General features: G+C 34.8%; 1 protein-coding gene and 1 pseudogene across 3 annotated transcripts in view; one reads left to right on the top strand and one right to left on the bottom strand.

Annotated features, from left to right (window-relative positions):
- SCN9A (sodium voltage-gated channel alpha subunit 9) overlaps positions 1-15901 on the top strand; it is a 122454-nt gene extending 106553 nt beyond the window's left edge. For all 3 annotated transcript variants that reach the window (XM_064484879.1, XM_031451584.2, XM_031451583.2), the window contains 7 exons: positions 8-130; positions 3700-3981; positions 4770-4823; positions 5728-5865; positions 8949-9053; positions 10902-11172; positions 13366-15901. In XM_064484879.1, the coding sequence (XP_064340949.1) occupies positions 8-130; positions 3700-3981; positions 4770-4823; positions 5728-5865; positions 8949-9053; positions 10902-11172; positions 13366-14558 (2166 nt within the window). In that variant the 3' untranslated portion in view covers positions 14559-15901. The remainder of the gene's footprint in view (positions 1-7; positions 131-3699; positions 3982-4769; positions 4824-5727; positions 5866-8948; positions 9054-10901; positions 11173-13365) is intronic.
- LOC116153218 (U6 spliceosomal RNA) lies at positions 8740-8839 on the bottom strand (annotated as a pseudogene).
- Positions 15902-22846: the final 6945 nt, after the last annotated feature.

The raw sequence follows: 22846 nt of genomic DNA, 5'->3' as shown, positions 1-22846 counted from the left end.
CTTGCAGGTTTCTTTGGTTACTTTAGTTGCAGCTGCTTTTGGCTACTCAGATCTTGGCCCCATCAGATCCCTTCGGACACTTAGAGCTTTAAGACCTCTAAGAGCTTTATCTCGATTTGAAGGAATGAGGGTAAGAAAATGCCAAACTTCCTAATATAATATTCATATTTTTAATGAAGTATAAAATATGAAAAAATGTATCTAGAAATTATGGACTGTTTATGTTTACACATGTGTATACATACATATGTATATCTGGTCTGTTAATTTATCTAAGTGTGTATACATGTGCATACACACACAGTATTTCAGTGCATATTGTTTAACAAAGAGTAAAGTAAATACAGTAATGTCTCTTTCATACTATACCGTTAGGCAGTGATCCAAGTAAGTGACTTTTCCTTTAAATGAAAATCTTCACCATGTTAGGAAATTCAGGTGAAGGGGACATTATTAGTCCTAACAACATCTCTCATATACAAGTCATGAAAGACGACAGCATCAGGTGACCAGTGCTTCTAGGTTCATTCTTAAAATATATGTTTCAGTGATAGTGGAATTATCTCCAAATTATATTTGAGAAAACTAAGGCTCTGAGAGTTTACTTCATTTGCACTAGGCTGCCTAGTGTCTGAAAAAAGATTAGTTTTACAGAAACAAATGAGATGAGATAAGTAATGACTACTAGCAATCTAGTAGCAACTTCTTCATAAAATACACAGAGGACAATGACCCTCTTTTCTCTAATAAGTCTATATCCTCATTTGCTGCTGCTCTCCTCGAATTTCTTCTTCTCCAGGTGTATGCCTGCTTTCTCATGTCTCTGTTCTCTTAGCCAAGAATGCAAGCCCTGCCCTGTCTCAACCTTAACTTATCAGCATAGCAAACACCTACCCTTTCTTTAAGCCTCAATTTAAATTTGCCTTGTCTGTCCACCACCAGGCATAACTGGGTATCCTTCTTGTATGTTCAGACACATAAAATCCTCCTCGTATTACTTAACTTATTTATCTGACTGCCTCTCTACCTGTGGCCTCTGAGCAGTTTAACATGCAGGTTAGTCTGGCTCACTGCTTCTCTAAGTGTGGTCGGCATCACCTGAAAACTTACTAGAAATGCAAATTCCCAGGTTCCACCCCAGATCTATTGAATAATAAACTCTAGGATGGGGCCCAGAAGTCTGAAGCCTCAGGTGAATATTAGACATGTTTTAGTCCAGCTGATCTTCATTATTATCCCTGCTAACCTTATTCTGACCGCAACCTCTACTGGGTGTACCCAGTATATATTGGCTCCCATGTGTATAAGAGAAATCATGATTGTACAAAAATCTTTTTCATAAGTAAAAGTCAAGTACTTTTTGTCAAGTAAGAATTGAAAAATAAGTTTCCTTAACTTTATTTTTTGAGCATTAGTAGAATGTTACAATCTATTCAGAATTTATGACTTGATGCCTCAACTCAAGCAGAGTGTGTACCACATTTCTGTGATCAAAGAATATACTTCCCTCTGTGATTAAGCCAGTCCATCATTTTATCCTGTTTGTTCTTTGTTCTTTATCTATAATATAGGTGAATTGGATGCAGGAGAATGATATAATACATTTGGAGGGGCAAAAATACATCTTAGTTTAGTTTAGTTACATTCATTAAGCAAGCAAAACAGGGATGTTTCTTCACACTGCAGGGTCATTTTGGAGAATAAATGAAATCATGATTGGAGGCATTTTGTAGTTAGCTTCCTTTGAGGCTTGAGGCTCTTAAACTTATTGATTTTCCCAGATGGCTTCTCATCAGGGCGCTATGTACCCATCTCCCTCAGAGACCCAGCATTGCTCACAGTCTTTCGGCAAACATTTTCAACACCACCTATGTGTCAGCTATAAAAAGAGTACAGTGGTAAATAGACCCCAGACCCCCAAGAGTGAGTAAGGACAGTGGTCATGGGGAGACAGACGGGGGAACAGCAGTTATTCTGTGACATCTGCTGTAAAAGAGTAAGCGCACAGTGCTACTGGAATAGTGCTGGAAGTGGCTGCCTGGGGAGGTCCGTGGAGGCTTCACGGGGAGGTGACCTTGGAGCGGGGACTGAAAGAGTGGGCCCCAAGTCACAGGCGGGTAGACATTCCAGGCTGAGATGCTACTTGCTGAAGGACAGAGTTGACTATGCAAGATGTGTTTGAATAGTGACTGGAAGGATCAGCATGCCTAGGTGATAAGCATGGCGGGAGAATAGCTGGAAATGAGGGTGACATCGTTGGTTTGAATAAGAGCTGACCACTTTGAACTCTGCTCTCTAATCTTGTTCTTCCTAACCCTTTTGGGATCATGTACACTCTAGGAATCTCATGAAAGTATAAATCATCTCTCCATAAAGAAATCCTAGCCATAATGTTTTTCATATAATTTCGTGCCCCTATGGAACCTTTACAGGTCCATGGACCCCAGGGTCATCACTGTTGCTCTGGCCCAGGGGTCAAAAACCAAAGCCCACAAGCTGGTTGCCTGTTTTGTAGAGGAAATTTTATTGAGTCACAGCCACTCCCATGTTTATGTATAATCTATTGCTACAATTGACACAGAGATCATACGGCCCACAGAGCCTAAAAATATTTAAGAAAATGTTTTCCAGCCCCTGCACTAGACAATCTCAAAAATAGTCAAGAGATCCTTAATGTCTCTCCTTTTGGGAAAGTCTGGAGAGCCCATTTGATATATTGCGAAAGAGAGGGAGCACGTGCTCTTTACTTAACAAGTTCATCCTTAACATATTTGCACTCAAATTCAGACCATAGCTCAACTGTAAGAAGATAGTAAGTCTGGAAAGATGAGGTAATTAAGAGAATCTGGAGAGTGGTAAATGCTGCAGTAGTCCCCATGCAGGAACGCTGCGTGGCAAGAGGCCCTGGTGATCAATAATAGTGGAAATGCTGAAAAGCAGAAATACAGAAAGTATTAAAGATAAACTGTACTTCATTTTTGTTTTAACTGAGGCCTGCACTATCTGTATTTAGCCAAGGGATTATATATATAAAGCATTTCTAGAGTCAGAATAATTAATCTGTAGATTGCTCTCATTTTGCAGATGAGAAAACAGAGGTCCCAAGGTCTTAACCAAATTTACATATCACACAACTGGCAGAACCAGTTCAGTCTAAGGGGTTCAAACCATGACAAGACTCCCAATCTTAAATCCAGTTTATACACATTAGTCTTTTCTCTATATGAGAGAATTTTAACACTGGTAATTCTAGGACTGTGAACCTTTAAATGTACATTTTACTCATTTTTAATCATTTGTATTTATAAATTTCTTTCTTTTCTAGAGCATGCAGATTTTATGACTTCACCTTACATATATCAGGTTTTTGGTTTATTATTTTTATTTATTTTTTCATTTTAAGTTGTTATATGATCTTAGTTATTTGTTTTGTATTGTTGCTAATAGTTTCACTGTGTGATCCTCATGTATTTTGTAAAGTCACTGATTGTGGGGCTCTTGTCTCATTTTTTCCTGCTTAGCACACTAATGAGAATATGGTGGGCATTCAGTAAATACATGTTGGTTGATTGGTTTGATGCCTTAAACATTTAAGGGTGGCTTTTCTAACTTATCTAATTCTGCATTGTGTTTCATTAATGTTGCCCATGTAACATTCTTACCAACCCTAATCGTTCTTTTCTTTCTTTTGAATGCTAGGTGGTCGTGAATGCGCTCATAGGTGCAATTCCTTCCATCATGAATGTGCTCCTTGTGTGTCTTATATTCTGGCTAATATTTAGTATCATGGGAGTAAATTTGTTTGCTGGCAAGTTCTATGAGTGTATTAACACCACGGATGGGTCACGGTTTCATACAAATCGAGTTGAAAATCGTTCTGAGTGTTTTGCGCTTATGAATGTTAGTCAAAATGTGCGATGGAAAAACTTGAAAGTGAACTTTGACAATGTTGGACTTGGTTACCTGTCTCTGCTTCAAGTTGTAAGTAACCTCTTTTGTGAATGCTTGATATTTTAGTGCACATTGGATGAAGATCTGTCATTATATAATTATTAATATAATTAAAGACAAAGTACTTTGTGACTTTAAAAACAGAGTTGGTCTTTCTTAGAACATTTGCTTGTAAACATAAGAAGCATGGATTCCGGTGCATTTGAGAGTTATTAACCCATAATTACCTTTTTGGAGTCATTTTGACTCCCCTACCATTGTGCCATCTGAATATTGCTCCAAAAATGAATAGTCATTTTTGGAGACTGCCACTTTTACACCACAGGGAAGTGAGAGGGACTTCCCGCTGGGATGGAGAATCCTTAAGGTATGGAGAAAAATTGTTTCCTTCCTTATTCATAAAATTCTCCTCCCCTTCTGGAAAAACAAAAATTCATGTGTAAAACTCACAAACAAATTGTAACAACCAGGAAATAATTAACTAGGACTAAGATTTAGAATGTGACTTGAGAATGTATTCCTTTTTTTCCCCTTGATATAGCATCTTTATGTTAAATTGGAATTTTGATACAATGGGCTTTGGCATCTGCCTAATGCAAGGGACTTGAGCGTAGACAGATTTTGGTATCTGGGGGCTGTGGGGTTGGGGGGTTTTGAGGGGGCTAATACTGATCTGCAGATACCAAGGGATGACACTACAGTAAAACTCACTAATTTAATATAGTTAATAAATGTTGTAACATTAAACAAATTAAACTTATTTATGGCTATTTTAGAGTATGAGTTTTGCATTCATTCTACAAATGTTATGTTTACAGGCAACATTCAAGGGATGGATGGATATCATGTATGCTGCAGTTGATTCTGTTAATGTAAGTATTGTAATATACTAAACTCTATGATTTTTAAAGCTCCCTAGTTTATTTAGGCTGTTTTCAAACAGCAGCTCCAAGGAGCCCTTGGTGTATGCACACACAGTGAAGAACCTGGACCTGGTAGTGGTCTAGTGGTTACCTGTCAGCATTTGGAAACAGAGCTTGACTTAAATTCTGGCTGTACCATATCTTACAAGCTTGTACCTGACTTTAAGCAAATTACTCTACCTCTTTGAGTCTGTTTATTGGTGTGTAAAAAGAAAGTAATTCACTGTCCACCTCATGGGGCTGTTCTGAGGCTCCCACAAGAAAATGTGAACAGGACACTTAGCACAGCATGACAATAATAAGTTCTCAGAAAACATTTATTTATCAAAATAAAAATGAAATAACATATTCTATTCATAGTTTTCACTGCTTTTATGTTTTAAACTGCCTTAGAAGAGTTTGTGTGAAATAAGTCCCACACTTAAGAAAATTTGAAGACTACTGACTAGTTCAGGTTGTCCCAAAAGCCAGTGAAGACATTTCTAAAACCAAATGAAAAAAAGAGCATGATTTATGTAAATAAATCTATTACTATATTTTTTTCTGGAAATAAAACATATGCATCAGGTCATTTAGTTGCTAAATTGTCCTACAATCTGAGAACCAGTAATATAAGTGGATAAGCCCTTTCTAGTTATCTGAAGATTATATTCATAGTAAGCATGTAATAAATATTTATTTAGTGTGGAATACATTTTTTAGAATGCTTTTGTTGAAGCTCAACAACATTATGGTTTCTGAATAACCACGTTTACCTAGGATAGCACTGTTTGGACTGCCCTGTCAAACTGTGTGAAAAAGAAAATGATGAATTCTGTTGTCAACATACTGCTAACTTTTGTTAATTTTATAGGTAGACAAGCAGCCCATATATGAATACAACCTCTACATGTATATTTATTTCGTCATCTTTATCATCTTTGGGTCGTTCTTCACTTTGAATTTGTTCATTGGTGTCATCATAGATAATTTCAACCAACAGAAAAAGAAGATAAGTATTTCAAGTTTTTGTCATTGCACTGAAAAGAAATGAACAATTATTTCCCCCAAATTATAATGTGAAATTTAATCTGATATCAGTTAGTAATTAGTTCATTAGAATTTCACTGATTTTTCAAGTCAGATATGCTTAATCTCATTCATCTCTGCACAGAAAATAATCATCTCTTGAGTCACAATTATTTTTAAGCAATATATTAGCTATTGAATTTTTTCCAGTGTTCCTTGCAGAGAATTGATTAAGAAAAATTGATGCATTAGTGGTTTATTCAAAACATGATTGTATAAGTAGTCACTGTATCCTATTCTGAGCCCCTGGTCTGTGTGGTATGTGTGGGACTGGCACTTAAAGAAGACCACCTAGACCGCACTTACTTCTCCAAACTAGTCATTGGCAGCAACAGAAAATAGGGGATACATTCGATTAAAAGATTTTAAAGGGTAGGGTCTACAGCATTGTTTGGGTTTGCAGGAGAATAAAATGTTTAAAAAGGGTCAGTTTTCTTAGAGTTAACAGTTACTGTGACTGTAGTGCACCCACGTGAACAGAGACCTTTGAAGGATGAGGGATAGAATTGCAAAAAGAAGTGATTTTAGGTACTGGTTTAGCATCTAAGAAAAGACAGTTGTACATTGCAATGAAATGTCATTAGAAGCCGTGATTGACTATTCACGAGTGAAGGAAAATGTAGTAAATGTTAAATGTTGTTTATGTTTACATTTCCAAATATAGGTATTTATTTTTCAAAGAATTTTTTAATTCCATGTTCCATTCTTACATTTTATATCTGACAGTCAAACTTAGCTAACATTATCATATATTCATGCCTTTAGGCAGAAGATACTGAATAGTTAATAAATTAATCTTGAAAATAATTTTACAAAGTATACCCTGATTTTCAGCTTAGTTATTTTTCCTACTTTAGTCATTGTATATGTGACATATAAGCACACACATGGTTCCCTGGCAGTCCCTGCATAGGTTAAATTATACATGTATCTAGAAAGAGCAGTATGACCACTACAGGAGAGCCACAGTTCTAATTGCTTTAACCTCCTTGCTCTTAAATATTATTCTTAAAACAAGAATTGCCACTGAAGGAAGTTGGCATGAGTAGACGCCATTACCAGCAATGTCAGGCAAAAGTTACTAAAAAGACCAGCCTGACTTACAGGATGTCTCCCACCTACTTTTTAAAGGGATGCATTTTATAGGGTCTGTACAAGCTACAGTAAAACAAAATAACAGCACAAGTTTCTCTGTTGAAGCATTTTGTAATCTCCTCTTAGTTTCATTCCACTCTTTATTATCAGGGCATCATCAAGGGAAGACAAAATTTGCCACCTTGATGTTTACCTTTAATTCAGGATTCTCTTCCCAGTGTTTCCCTAGCTTCTTGTAAGTTCTTGACCTGCTATAATGTTCAGCCCCTATCAATGAGCAATAAAGGGTCTCGGCTTCTCTTGACATTGGCATAAAAGTTCTCTCTCACGCGTCAGTAGAATACCAAAATTCCACAAATACTGCCTGTCAGTTAGAGGCGATGCAAGTTAAAACATGATAAAACAAGAAGGGAAGTTTGGTTGTCATTAGGTATTTGACAGATCAGAAAATGCAGTAAGTAAGAATTTCAGAACTATAAATTCCCCCAAATAAATTCCTGATTAATGGATTGTACTAATTTATGCCATAAATTAAAAGTTTCTATTACAGATCAATGAGGAATATGCATGAATCTATATAAATTACAGATAATTTTAATACATTGACAGAATCTAAAAGAATAAGCTAAGCTTCTAGGCCTCCTTTGTGAGATTTAGACTGTTAACAGTGTAGAAAGGATCAAAAGCTTTATTTAGACACTAGTTTTTTTTACTGTTGAATCTTAAAGGTTGTATATTCAATTAGAAAGTCCACAAGTATATGTATGTATATGTGGGGCTGAAATATTTTGCTATACAACAGAAATAACTGATGCGTTTAAACTGACTCTACTTCAATTAAAATAAATAAATAAAATAAAAAATAAAAATAAAGTAGAAAGTTCTTCAAGTCAGAAACCCTGGATTATTGGTAATTTTCTCAACATCTAGAACTGTATTATGTGTAATGTTTACACCCAATAAAGGGTTTATGTTGAAATTCCTTTATTTGGAATTAAAGAGGTAGCCAAAGATTTTTTTAAATAAATAAATAAATACATAAATAAATAAAAACTTTATTATATGTATACCAAATATATGTGTATCTCTATATATGTATATTTATTTATGGATATGTTCTATATATATTGTTATATATCCATTTTTATGCTAAAAGAATATGGAATATTAAAATGAATACAAATGAATATTAAAATAATACTGTTTTAGCTATTGCTTTTGGCCCCTACTTTTTATAAGTCAATATGGCTAATGAGTAAACATTAGCCAAATTATCATTCACTACTCTTATTTTTTATAACCCTTTCTAATATATTTGTTATTCAGCAATGAAATGCCTGGTAAGACAAGTAGCAAATAAAATGAGATACTAGCACATAATTTAAAATAACACAGGTTAGGCTATCAAAAGAAAATTGAGCCAATCTATTGGATGTAACCCATGTATTTTATATATTGTGCACATTACATTATGTATGGAGAGTCCTGTGCCTACATGTAGGTAATCCTGTAAGACAAGTTTTATTTATTGACACCTTGCACATAATAAAATGCATTTCATTTTTTTAAACTGAGGTGTAATTGGCATATAATAGTATATTATTTCCAACTAATTTGGAACATTATGTGTACAACATAATGATTTGATGGTTGCATACACTGCAAAATGATTACCTTAAAATCCTAGTTACCATCTGTCACCAAAAATACGGAAGGCTTCACAAATTTGTATGTCATCCTAGATCAGGAGCCATGCTAATCTCTGTATCCTTCCAATTTTTGTGTATGTGCTACTGAAGCAGGAATGCATTTCTTTTCTAGATGAATACATTTTTAACCTGTCTTAATGATCTGAGGAAGGATCTAGACAATGGTTCTGGTTTTAACTAGATTTATTTTTTATTTCTTTACCTTGGAGGTCAAGATATCTTTATGACTGAAGAACAGAAGAAATATTACAATGCAATGAAAAAGCTGGGATCCAAGAAACCACAAAAACCAATACCTCGGCCAGGGGTAAAAAAATATTATATCTAGCATATAAATTTTTAAATTACTTTTAAATAATGTCCAACTACTTCTTAAATATGAATGCATATATTTTAATGTTGTGAACAAAAGTCCTTATAAAACTGAATATATGTATTTTGAACATTATCATAGCTCTTAATAGTCCTTATATTTTATTTTTCTATAAATATGAAAACTAATTGTATATGCTTTAAACTCTTCATTAGCTTTACAACTATTAGTACAAATGGCCTGTAGAGAATCAATATAAGATGTATGTTTGTTTGAAATTTATTTATTCTTTTTTCACATTCTTTTCCATTAAAGTTTATTACAAGATATTGAACATAATTCCCTGTGCTATACAGTAAGACCTTGTTGTTTATCTGTTTTAGATATAGTAGTTTGTATCTGCTAATCCTAAACTCCTAATTTATCCCTCCACCCCCTCCTCCTTTGGTTACCATAAGTTTGTTTTCTATGTGTATGAGCCTGTTTCTGTTTTGTAAGTAAGTTTATTTGTATCATTTTTTTGATTCTACATATAAGTGATATCATATGATATTTCTTTCTCTGTCTGACTTACTTCACTTAGTACGATAATCTCTAGGTCCTTCCATCTTGCTGCAAATGGCATTTTATTTTTTATGGCTGAGTAGTATTCCATTAAATATATATACTACATCTTCTTTATCCATTCATCTGTCAGTGGACGTTTACATTACTTCCACGTCTTAGCTATTGTAAATAGTGCTGCTGTGAACGTTGGGATGCATGTATCTCTTCGAATTAGAGTTTTCTCTGGATATATGCCCAGGAGTGGGATTGCTGGATCATATGGTAACTATATCATTAGTTTTTAAAGGAACCTCCATACTGTTTTTCATAGTGGCTACACCAGTTTACATTCCCATCAGCAGTGTAGGAGGATTCCCTTTTCTACACACCCCCTCCAGCATTTATTATTTGTAGACTTTTCGATGATGGCCATTCTGACCAGTGTGAGGTGATACCTCATTATAGTTTTGATTTGCATTATTCTGATAATCAGCAATGTTTAGCATCTTTTTATGTCATTATTGTCCATCTGTATGTCTTCTTTGGAGAAATGTCTGTTTAGGTCTTCTGCCCATTTTTTGATTGGGATGTTTGTTTTTTTGTTACTGAGTTGTATAAGCTGTTTATGTATCAGACCAACTAAATTATAATCTATGAATTTGAAGCTCTGGTATTTAATTTTCTCAGTGCCTTACTTGATCTTGATACAATGCCTAAAACTTGCCTATGCAGCTAGGGTTGGAAGTATGACCATTTCTTCCTTAAGTACCCAAGTCTTAATCATTACCTTGGTTTTTGACCTCCACATTGCCCTGACCATATGATCTGGAAATTCATACCAGTTTTCAGCTCATGTGCAGCTAGAACAAAAATGGTAGCACTGGATGCTTGTGAGTGTGGCTTAAGGTGGAGCTCTTCCTGATTGTCCCTTCTTTTCCTTGTTTGATCTGTAACTCCTTGCCTTCCATACCACTCTTTCCTCTAGTGGATAGTCATACTTAAAGCTTTGTTTGCTGATTGTAACTTTGCCATCAAGAATTTCAAGACTGATTATTTACTGTGAGGCTTAATATCTCTAAGATAATCAGGGAAGAAAAAGGGCCTTGAGAGTCTTGAAACTGAGAGTGGTCTTCATAATAACCATCTTTTAAAATTTATTATAGAAACTAAATTATAAAATATTAATGGATATTTTGAAAGAAAAATAATTTTTTAATCAAAAAAAGTTTTTACTAGTGTAATTATTTATGGATACTTGCAAAATTTACATTTCCTATTATTTTTGTTTCTTTGCAGAACAAATTCCAAGGATGTATATTTGACCTGGTTACAAACCAAGCTTTTGATATCACCATCATGGTTCTTATCTGCCTCAACATGGTAACTATGATGGTAGAAAAAGAGGGACAAAGTGAATACATGACTGAAGTTTTATATTGGATCAATGTGGTTTTTATTATCCTCTTCACTGGAGAATTTGTGCTGAAACTGATCTCCCTCAGATGCTACTACTTCACTGTAGGATGGAACATTTTTGATTTTGTAGTTGTGATTCTTTCCATTGTAGGTAAGACCATTTATTAATTGGATTTTAATTTTTAGTCAAACTAAACATCACATATACTCAGAGAAGTTTCTGAATTCTTGAATGTAAACTTATTCTAGAGTAAGTCACTAACACTGAAAGGATAAAGGAACCTTAAAAACAAAACCAAACCGAACAAAAACCTCTGTGTCAGAATTCTTGGGTTCACGCTACAAGCCTCAAAGCCACACATTTTCTATTTGTTGGAAGCACATAATACTCCTTATATTCGATTTCCAAGATTACCCTTCACAAAGGTAGGAACTACATCTATATGTAGGTATGTCTTAGAAGATCAATGTAGAATCTGAAATCACTCCAGCTTTTGCACATACGAGAACTGTCCCATGATTAATGATAATATTAATAGTCAGAATATTGCTGACTCTTTGTGAAAATTCTTCCTGAACTCCAAGTGAAATTAAACTCTAAAGAAATTCCAGCCTCATTTCTTAGGGCTTCATACTTATCAACTTTATAATCATTTCTCAACTAACTTAATCATGTCTGTGAATCACTGTACTTTTTTGTACTTGGGTAAGAAGGCTCTCCCTGTAATCATGACTATTTTTAATAAATTAATCTATAAATTTAGTGTTATCCCAATGAGAATATCAGTATGTTTTTGTGTGGTGGGGGTAACAAATTGGTGCTATAAACCTAAATAATTCTAAAATTTATCTGGAAGAAAAATTAGAGTAATGAAGCAATGCCTTACATTGCTGGCTATTACAATTATTGTCACATTGATAAAGTAAAATAGTGTTTACTAAAAATCTCAATGGATTCAAATAAATAATCCAAAGTTAAACTTCAGTTATGTAGAGAATTACTACATTATTCAGTTAAAAGATCACATGAATCTTTGATTCCATGTAAAAAATCCATGTAAAAAAGTGGATTCTTATAGAAATAGATTTATAACTGTGAACTTGAATAGTCTTTTCTATTCATGACACAAACTTGAGTCCATGAAGAAAAAATAATAGATATGACTGCATAAAATCAAAATATTCTATGGAGGAAAACTCACTACCACCACCAAATTGGGAAAAAAAGTTGAAAGACAAATAAAAAAGAAGGAAATTGTTAATGTAACATTTAAGGTCAACAGAGGATTAGTACTTGTAATAGAAAAATGGTCCTCATAAATCAATAAGAAAATAGTAAATCACCCAATAGAAAAATGTGCAAAGGACTAGACTAAGCCAAAAAGAGAAAGTTGAAAATAGCCAACAAGCATACAAAATGTCCAATAAGCAAGAAAAATTGTGGATTATGTTTTCCCAAAAGAAATGCAAATAAATTACAATAATGAGGTGTTTTAAACATCATAAAGATATTCTGGTTAAATTATTAAGAAGAATGACAGCACTTGTGGGCATACAGAGCATGAGCACTTTCATATACTACTAGTCAGAGTATTCATTTGTACATACTTTCTGAAGATAGATTTGCAATATATAACAAAATTTTAAATACAGTGTTTGACCTAATTTCTAGTAGTGTATTATCAAAATATGCTCATGCAACTAGAAAAAAATGTATCTGCTTGGATATTCCTCTCAGCCAAAACAAATGGAAACAACATAAAATTCTTCAATATATGGCTATTTTGGCAGAACATTGTACAACTAAAAGAAATTATTCTTCTGTCATTTACATGGAAATATCTCCATGATATGATGAAGTAACTAAAATAGAAGACAAAAAAGCTTGTATGCCATGATTACATTTGTATATGTCTGTGTGTTCTTGCATAGACAAGTGGAGCAATCTTCAACAGAATATTAACAATAATTAATGGTAACAATAGTTAATATTTAAGATGATTTATATTTCCTTTTTAGCATATTATTGTATTGCTCGAATTTAATTTTTCTACCCTTACAATTTGAAATATTGTTGTGGGATACAAAAAAATATATTGTTGTGGAGGAAAAAAAAATAAGGTTCACAAACTTAGTAAAGGAGAAGAAACATCACAGTGGTAATTCTAACCATTTTCCTATGGGATTGTTCAATCCATTAATTGTTATGAAATTGCTTTCAGTATAAAGTGACAGTTCTTGAAAGCATAAGAGATAAGATAGCAGATAAAACTCTTTAAGAGTCATGATTGTCTGTAGCATAGATATTTAAATATTTTCTTTTTACTCCTTCCCTCTGCACCAGGTATGTTTCTAGCTGATTTGATAGAAAAGTATTTTGTGTCCCCTACCCTGTTCCGAGTGATCCGTCTCGCCAGGATTGGCCGAATCCTGCGTCTGATCAAAGGGGCGAAGGGGATCCGCACGCTGCTCTTTGCTTTGATGATGTCCCTTCCTGCACTGTTTAACATCGGCCTCCTGCTCTTCCTGGTCATGTTCATCTACGCCATCTTTGGAATGTCCAACTTCGCCTATGTTAAAAAGGAAGCTGGAATCAACGACATGTTCAACTTTGAGACCTTCGGCAACAGCATGATCTGCCTGTTCCAGATCACCACCTCTGCTGGCTGGGATGGGTTGCTAGCACCTATTCTCAACAGTGGTCCTCCAGACTGTGACCCCAAAAAAGTCCATCCTGGAAGTTCAGTGGAAGGAGACTGTGGGAACCCCTCTGTTGGGATATTCTACTTTGTCAGTTACATCATCATATCATTTCTGGTTGTGGTGAACATGTACATCGCTGTCATCCTGGAGAACTTCAGTGTTGCTACTGAAGAAAGTACTGAGCCGCTGAGTGAGGATGACTTTGAGATGTTCTACGAGGTTTGGGAAAAGTTTGATCCAGATGCCACCCAATTTATAGAATATAGCAAACTCTCTGATTTTGCAGCTGCCCTGGATCCTCCACTCCTCATAGCAAAACCAAACAAAGTCCAGCTCATTGCCATGGATCTGCCCATGGTCAGTGGGGACAGGATCCACTGCCTTGACATCTTATTTGCTTTTACAAAGCGTGTTTTGGGTGAAAGTGGAGAGATGGACTCTCTCCGTTTACAGATGGAAGAAAGATTCATGTCTGCAAATCCTTCTAAAGTGTCCTATGAACCCATCACAACTACACTAAAACGAAAACAAGAGGATGTGTCTGCTACTGTCATTCAGCGTGCTTACAGACGTTACCGTTTACGGCAAAATGTCAAAAATATATCAAGTATATACATAAAAGATGGAGGCAAAGATGATGATTTGCCCAAAAAAGAAGATACGGTTTTTGATAATGTTAATGGGAACTCGAGTCCAGAAAAAACAGATGCAACCTCATCCACCACATCTCCACCTTCATATGATAGTGTAACAAAACCAGACAAAGAGAAATATGAAAAAGACAAAACAGAAAAGGAAGACAAAGGGAAAGATGGCAAGGAAAGCAAAAAATAGAGCTTCATTTTTGATACATTGTTTACAGCCTGTGGAGGTGATGTATTTGTGTTAATAAGACTCTTTTAAGGAGGTCTATGCCAAAACTCTTTTTATCCACATATTCTCAAAGTCAGTACAGCCCCTAGCTCTGATTCTCTGACATAGGTGGGCAGCATTAGCAGATGACTATTTTTGCATCGGTAAATGATTCTATAAGAATTGTTAAGAGTAACTCTACAGGGATAATTGGTTACAGCCAACAAAGGTGATTTAACTTAATTTCTTTTAATAAATCAGAGGACCATATAGAAAATGTTCACATCTGCCTTGTCATCTTTTCACAGGATTGTAAACATTCATGTTTCCCATGCAAATTCACACACACACACACCACACACACACACACACACACACACATATAAATATCTATCATTTGGATATCTACAAAAGTATTTTGCCTTGGTTTTGTAGTGAAATGCCTTGATAGGAGGAATGGGTATTAGTAATGGATGTCTAAACATCCTGTTACTAGGGGGCAAGACTCTTTTATCCATATACAGAGGTCATTCTACATTTTCAGGTGCTTAAATTTACTCCATATTGCATCAAAACCAATTTATATGTGCCTACTAAATGCCATAGGATTAAAAACATATGTAGACTCTTCATTTCAACAAATACTTTTTATTCATCTTGACTCATACCAACTAGCATAAGAGTTCCCTTCAGAGTACTGTGCTTCCTAGACTGCCTTTTTCTACATCCTTCTTTGTTCATACAATAGCCATGGAACATGAAAAACTATTTTACGTACACCCTTCAAAAGAAAAAAATGAACATAACTGAGAAAAGAAGCCACTGAAGAAAGCTTTGTTCACTTTTATTTACACAGTGTAATACTGGACTGTGCTGCCCCAAAATACCAATAAAGACCCAACTCTTAATCATTTTTGTCACAATTTTCTGCTTTCTCATGCAGTATTTAGTCATTCTTTAGCACTAAGAAATAAACAAAGCTGTTATTTCTTTTCAATGGAGTGCTTCTGGATATGCAGATAAATATTTGATTCCATGGTCCATGTCTGAGAAGATAATGACTTGGGCACTGTATTTACTGTATCACCTGCACACCATCCTAAATGTATGGCAAGCTCTCAAGTCATAATACATGGCAGGCTTTCAATACAGACATGTGTTTAGTGAGAATGAAATAGCATTCAACTGAGATGCTTGCCAACTTGCTTTCCTAATTGGTACTAGTAATCCTCTTGAACTTCTATTCTTTAATCTACAAAATGAGGAGGATGTCACTTTCTCCTAAAATTCTGTAACTACTGGGTATATTATATATCAATCAATAACATACCCTGAGCTTATAATTTACCAAGCACACATTCATTTTGCTTTAGCTGTTGTCCTTCTATCAAGGATTATAAATCTAGTTTTAAAAAATACCCTTGTAAATAATGGCTTCAAAATAAGTAACCATCGTGCATTTTTATGAGTTTATTCCAGGAATATGAGCTCTTTCTTCTATCAAGTCATTCGTGCACAGGCAAAAATTGAGTTACATAAGTAGAAAGTAATTTTATTTAGATTTTGTGGGAGTTGTCAAAGCATATGTATAGAACAGTATTTCATTCGTTTGCTTTCTTAGATGAAAAAAGAACATAAATTAGACTTCTATATTCAGCACTTAAAACATATTTTTTGTTGTTCTGGCTAGTTAAAAATAACAGAGATTTAACCATACCTTCAGAGATGGAGGAGTATGGGTAGAGAATAAGAGAGAGAGGCAAAGAAACAGATACGAGAAGGAGATGAAAACAAAGAAAGAGACATTTCCACAGAACTGCCTATCTAGAACGTTTTTAAATTGTGATGTATTTTGCATCATCCATGAAAGAGATTATGACTTCGACGTTTGTCTTAAGCATGTGTGAAATTAAATCTAGGGCCAAAGATTCTCTACGCTTAAGTTCAACCATTCATTTTACATAATTTGAGCCTCTTCTTAATTTAATATATAAGATAACCATGCAGTGTTTTCTTAGGCTACATAGAGCATTGCATCACATCCCTGATAAGGCTGTTGAAAATAGGTTTTGACAATTTAATTAGAAAACCATATAAAATATATTACATTTGTAAGATTTTTAAAACATTAAATTAAGAAATTAATACTACTTTAAATTTGAATGCAGTTTACCCTGATTATTTTGAATCCATATAAATATAACTGCACTTTGCATATTTATATAATATAATGTGAAAAGATATATAGTGGGCAGGTTTCCTTGTGGTTTACTATTAATGTTTTTACATTGCCTGATTTTTATGTGAAAAAAAATATTGGCAACTGGTTCCTCAACACAGTTTCTTAGCATTTCAAAAAAAGAAAAAAATCACAAAGTCACACTTTCCTCTATTTCATGCTGAACTGTAATTTTTTTAAAATATAACATGAATAGGTGTTGTATATATATGTTTTCCCAGGAATGTCTAGTTGTGACTTTTTATCAATTAATAACAATATTTAGAACCAAGAGCTCATTTAATACAGTGTAAGCTTGAAGGGAAATTAGACTTCTTGTTTCATACTGTTTGGTACTGCTTATGAGACATTGCCCTCAGAAACCACCATCATACTCATACTTCAGTCACACAATCACTGAGCTCATTTTACCTAATGAGACAGAATGGCAATTACACTGCAAAATTTAAATTACAATAAAACAGAAGTGAACAGATTTGAACATAAATCCATTCATACAATTTGGACAAAACTGGGAGAATCTCATTTTACCTTTGTGACTGTTACATAGTTTGCAAAAGATATAAGTGACTCGTGGGCTGTTTCTAAATGCTGATTGTTGAAAACCTTAACCCAAAATGTTCAGCATGATTTTATAGAGTTTTGATAGCTTTATTAAAAGGAGTTAAAATGCATATGTAAATAAAGCAGTTCTAAACAGCGATTTCAGAGAAATGTTGCTGGGAGCGATGAAAGTGGGCCAGCTAAATTAGAACGCTCAAGCAGCTGGCTTGGGTTTAGAACCTATGTACAGAGGCCACCAGTTTGTCTTAATATCTGTGGCTTATTATGTTATATTCTTGAGAAAATAATCAAGAATTGCTTCATAAAAATAAATGAATAGCCATGACTATAATAATGCTGTTCACATAGAATTCTTTACAAATTTCATACATCTGTGAATGCTCAAACTGAGTTTGTCATAAATTATACTGTAGTTAGACTTGAGACACATTGTAATAGAATCTAAAAATAAAAGTCATCAAAAAAAATAAAACCATGTTGCATGTATTCTCTGTTTTTGTGAGAATAATCTTTAAGGAAATAAATTCAGTGCATCCCTAAATGAGATATAGCTACTGATAGCTTTTTGGTTTTAATTGAAAGATGGACAGCTTCAAATGTCTTCCAGAAGAAGTCTTCCAGGATAAGAAAGTTGGGGATAAAGAATATAGAGTTCCAAAGAGATTCATTGAACTCCACAGCAGAATTTGTGCAGAAGAAAATTGAGGCAGGAAATGAAAATATACAAACATCTAGCTACACAATGGCAGTATGTATTTTTTGTGTGTAATAGCATGGAGACGTAGGATTAGCATACATAGTGGCTAAGGGCTTGGGTTCTAGATCCAGAACTGTACTTGGATACCTGCTAAGCCAGGACTCCTCATGTTTCCTTAATACGTTATTTAATCTGTGTGCCTCAGCTTTTTCATCCATAAAATGAAGATAACAGTGCTACTCTGCAGTATGGTTCTAAGAGTAGAATGAGAAAATTCACAGGAAGGAATTAGAGCAGTGCCTGACAACACAGAGTCAAGAATTTATATTAGTGTAGTAGTTAGTGTGGCAGCCAGTTTGCCCTAAAATTAGAAGAACTCAAGCTCGCTCTCCTCAGAGGAGCACAATGCATTCTCCATAAATGTTAAATGATGATAGTTCTACTTTATATGGACTAAGTGGAAATATAGAATCTGAAATACTACATACTACTTACTACTGGTATGTAGTGAGCATTTAGTGATGTGACATATCCACCAAAATAGTTCAAAATTGAATTATTTTTAGATTTATCAATTCAAACAACATGAATTCAAACAACGATTTTTTAGATTTATGAGTTAAAACAACATGAGAACACATGCATACTGTATTTACGAAGGTTTAGCTTTTTCCAAGAAAAATTTGGAGGTAGTAGTTCTCATTGTTAGCTAAATAGTCGATCCAAACCTCTTTTATTTTAGCTGTGAGCATCCAGTCCTGTAATTGATCTTTAAATATAATCAAAATAATCGCTGCAGGGCTGGGCCATTATTTCAGCCTGTGTGTTGTTATAATGACAGATGAAAAGGTATAAAATATTCCTAGGGAATCTCTGTACTGGCAGTCATAATAGTTATGCTGCATAATAACTAAACAGTACCATCATCTCGACCTGATTGGCAATCACATGAAATTCCTACGGCAGAACAGTTCAATTCTTTCCTGTTCCAGACATCACTATACCGTAATCCTGGCAAAATGAGCTGCAGAGTACACAGTAATAGTCTCTCTCAAGGGAGGGAAATGTTGCATACTGGTTAGAGCAGAGGGGACCTTTGCTGCAGTAGCATTTGTTGTGTACAGGAAAAGAAACATGAATAATTGATCACTATAAACAAGCAATAGAGCAAACATGCTACACTTTATTCACTACAGTCCTCCGCTCTACCAACTGAGCTATCGAAAGCCCCGATAAACATTCTACACTTTAATCTCTATTATTGGGAGTTGTGTAATTAGATACCTACATTAACAATTAATCTGTCCCAGAAAAAAAGCTAATTTTTTGATACATATGGTTTTATTTCTTTCTTATTTTTTTTAACATTTTTTATTGAGTTACAGTCATTTTACAATGTTGTAAAAAAAAAAGCTAATTTTAAGATTTAGGAGGCATGTATCTTGTCTGTATCAGGCACTTTATCTTGACTCTCAAATACTTAGTGTATGATTCATAAACACTTGAAATGGGAAAAAGTAATTGATAAAGCAATGGACAATAAGTATATAGAAAAGATTTTGCGCTCATCAACAATTTTGAAAACCTAGTAGAACAGAGGAAAAATTATTCTTGTTCCAGATGTAATATTTGCTGGCCTGTGCTCATTTTGATTGCATTTCATACAAGACAGTATGTCTTCTATACTGTTAACTTCCACTAAGTGACTAGCAACATCTTGGAATGTCTTTATGAGCCAATTAAAATAATGAAAAGCAAAGACAAATCGTATAACTAAGTAAAAGAAGCTGTTGGAAAAGGCTACATACGGTACAAACTAGCAGGTGGCACCAATGGGAATATTTCAACTTAAGCAGAACATATTGAGGTATCATAACCTTAGGGGATTTAAAATCTAATTTAACTACATTAGACCCCTAGCAAGACTAAAATGAGAACTACCAAAGAAAATCTCTGTGGTGTATTGAGGGAAAAGAATGCAGTTCAAAGGCATCTGAGAAATACTCCCGATAAACTGAGATTATGGAAAAGTGACCTTTTTCAACCTTCCCCAAAGGTCACCCAAATCCCATCTACTTTTGGTCTTTCTGCAGAGTTTTAGAGCTGCTGCCACCTTCACTTCCACCTCAAATCCATGGATTCAAAGCTTTTCAGACTCCTGATAAATTTCAAAGAAATCAAACGTAGCAAAATCCAGTTTATGTTCAAAAAGAACTAAACACTATATGCAAATTAGACATTGATTCATTCAGTGACTGTCTACTGAGCACCTTCAATCAGCCAGTCCCTGTTTCAGACACTGTAAAACAGACAAGTCCCTTCCATCATGATGAAGCTTTTGAGGAGGATACAAACATGATGATATCTGAATGATTATAAATATCAGAGAATAAAATACTGATTTTATCATTCATTATAAATCACATATACATTATATGTGTTAAATTACGTTTTACTATTTGTTCTATTACCTATGTTACATACTATTTTATTTTATGCTACTTTGAAAGACACTATCAGGATGTTCCGCTGTCAAAAGCTTCATAATTTGGGGTCATAACTTAAAAATAATGGCTTAAGGTTGTGCAGATTCTTTTACTGCAAATTTTTGTAACTCTGAAAATACTCTAGTCATTCATTCTAATAATTTATAAGCTGTTTTGCCAGAGAAAATCACTCTGGAGCTAACTTTTCATTCCTAGTAGGTAGGTATTTTTCTTCTCACTCTTACAAATAAGTGATTTAAAAATAAAGAACTCAAAACAGTTATTTGATTTTGGCAATTCACACCAAAAATTTAACGAGAAAAGATTAAAATTTATAGTTAAAAGGTATCTTTCTGTTTGAGGCTAGGGTATTATCATTGTCCTTTATGTTCTTCTCAATATTGGAAATTAAGAACTAATTTTGTAATAAAATACTATGAGTGAGAAATAGGTATCAAAATGCCACAGAAAATATCTTTCTCTTTCTTAAAAATCCTGTGAAACTCACAACTACGAAACTTCTAAATATCAGTATCTCCTTTTGACTCCCATTAAGGAAACAGTAAAGATAGAATTTTCTTGTAATCTCCATAAACAACTCAGCCTGTCAGGATATACTGGTTCCAGTCCATGCCTTCAATGGAATCAACTCTGTTAGGAGAGGAATGGGAGGAAAAAGAGGTGGGAAAAGAATTCCTCCACGCTTCATTTTCCCTTCTAAGTTATTTCCTTTTATATACTCATCTTACCCTAACCATCTCATTTCAACCCTAAACTCAGAACAAAGATTGAAAATTGGTTCAGAGTCAAATGTTTTGGCCCTGAAACTTGCAACTAAAAGAAAATGTATGTTTATCTCTAAAAAGTCACACATTGCCCATTTATTTGAGCGGTAAATGGGTCTGCCTCCTACAGACCTCAGCCAGAACACCACTTAGTGCTGGGTTATGGGCGGAGAGGGGTCTGGGAGGGAGCCAGGGTGAAGGGGAGAAACAATCCACTTTAGTTTCATGACACTAAGCCACAGCCTATATCAGAAATCAGAAGAATGACTGCAGACAGAAGTGAATTTTAAATTTTTCCTTTGAAATAAGATTAAAACTGCATTCATCTCTCATGTCAAGATCTAGAAGGGACATGACTAGCTTGGTCTAAAAAGTGCTTCTGTAGAAAAACAAAGCTCTTTGACCTGAACAAAGCTAGGGAATCATTCTAGCAGCTTAAAACGGCAGCTGCTGGCATTCCGCCCCCCACCCCCACCCCACAGGCATTTCTTCCTGTCCAGTTATTTCCTCCAAGACTGAGAGAACTCATTTTCTCCTCTATGTCTGTCATCTTCAGAGCTAAAACTAACAAAACTAATCTCTTCCTCTTTACAAGATCAATAAAGAAAATAAGACATGACACTGAAAGTATTTAAAGAAGTCTAAGCTCTGTTTTTCAGAGCAGCAATACCACCTTATGCCCTTAGGAATTGACCCAAAATGTAAATAGACAAATAGATACCCAGCAGCAGCATATAACATAACATCATGAGTTTAAATCTTTCTGTCATGTACCAACAATGTGACACTTACAGTGTCTGAGCCTCAGCTCCTTCATCTATGCGAGACTGGCACTCAGCAGACCCAAAATACATAAATCCATGGCAGGAACTTTAAAGGCCAACAACATTCATGTAGAGTTGCAAGCACCTCTGGCTGACCTTGAGGTTCTGCATGAGCAGGAAGTGACAGTTAAGGCAGAGTTGTAAATGGTATGGGCCAACAAGTGATCAGAGCCCCTCAGCAAAGTCTAGGAGATTTAATGGTCCGAGGCATCTAAAGAAATTTCTATGCGTTCTTTAGCTAACCTCGTAGCTAACTGAGTGGAGACTTCAGGGTTCACACATAAGAAAGAACAGACTTTACTGATTCAGTCCAGGAAAGTCACTAAACAAACAGGCAGCAGCAGCAACACCCACCATGACCACAAAAAGCAACAGTGACAAATCCAGGGGGAGGGGGAGAATCTAACCTTAATAAGATTAACAGACAATTTCTTACTAGAAACCATGGAGAACAGAGGCCATAGGATGACCTACTCAAGGTAAGGAAAAGAGAGACTGTGAAGCAAGAACCCTATAACCAGCAAAACTAACTTTCAAAAATGAAGGAGAAATTAAGACAACCTCAGATAAACAAAAACTGAAAGAATTTGTTGTAGGCACACTTGCTCTACAAGAAATACTAAAGAGACTGTTTAGGCTGAAATGAAAAACAAAACAAAACACAACACTAGATAG

This window comes from Camelus dromedarius, chromosome 4 (assembly GCF_036321535.1).
Source record: "Camelus dromedarius isolate mCamDro1 chromosome 4, mCamDro1.pat, whole genome shotgun sequence".
Classification (NCBI taxonomy): Eukaryota; Metazoa; Chordata; class Mammalia; order Artiodactyla; family Camelidae; genus Camelus; species Camelus dromedarius.
This window is presented reverse-complemented; position numbering and strand designations above follow the sequence as displayed.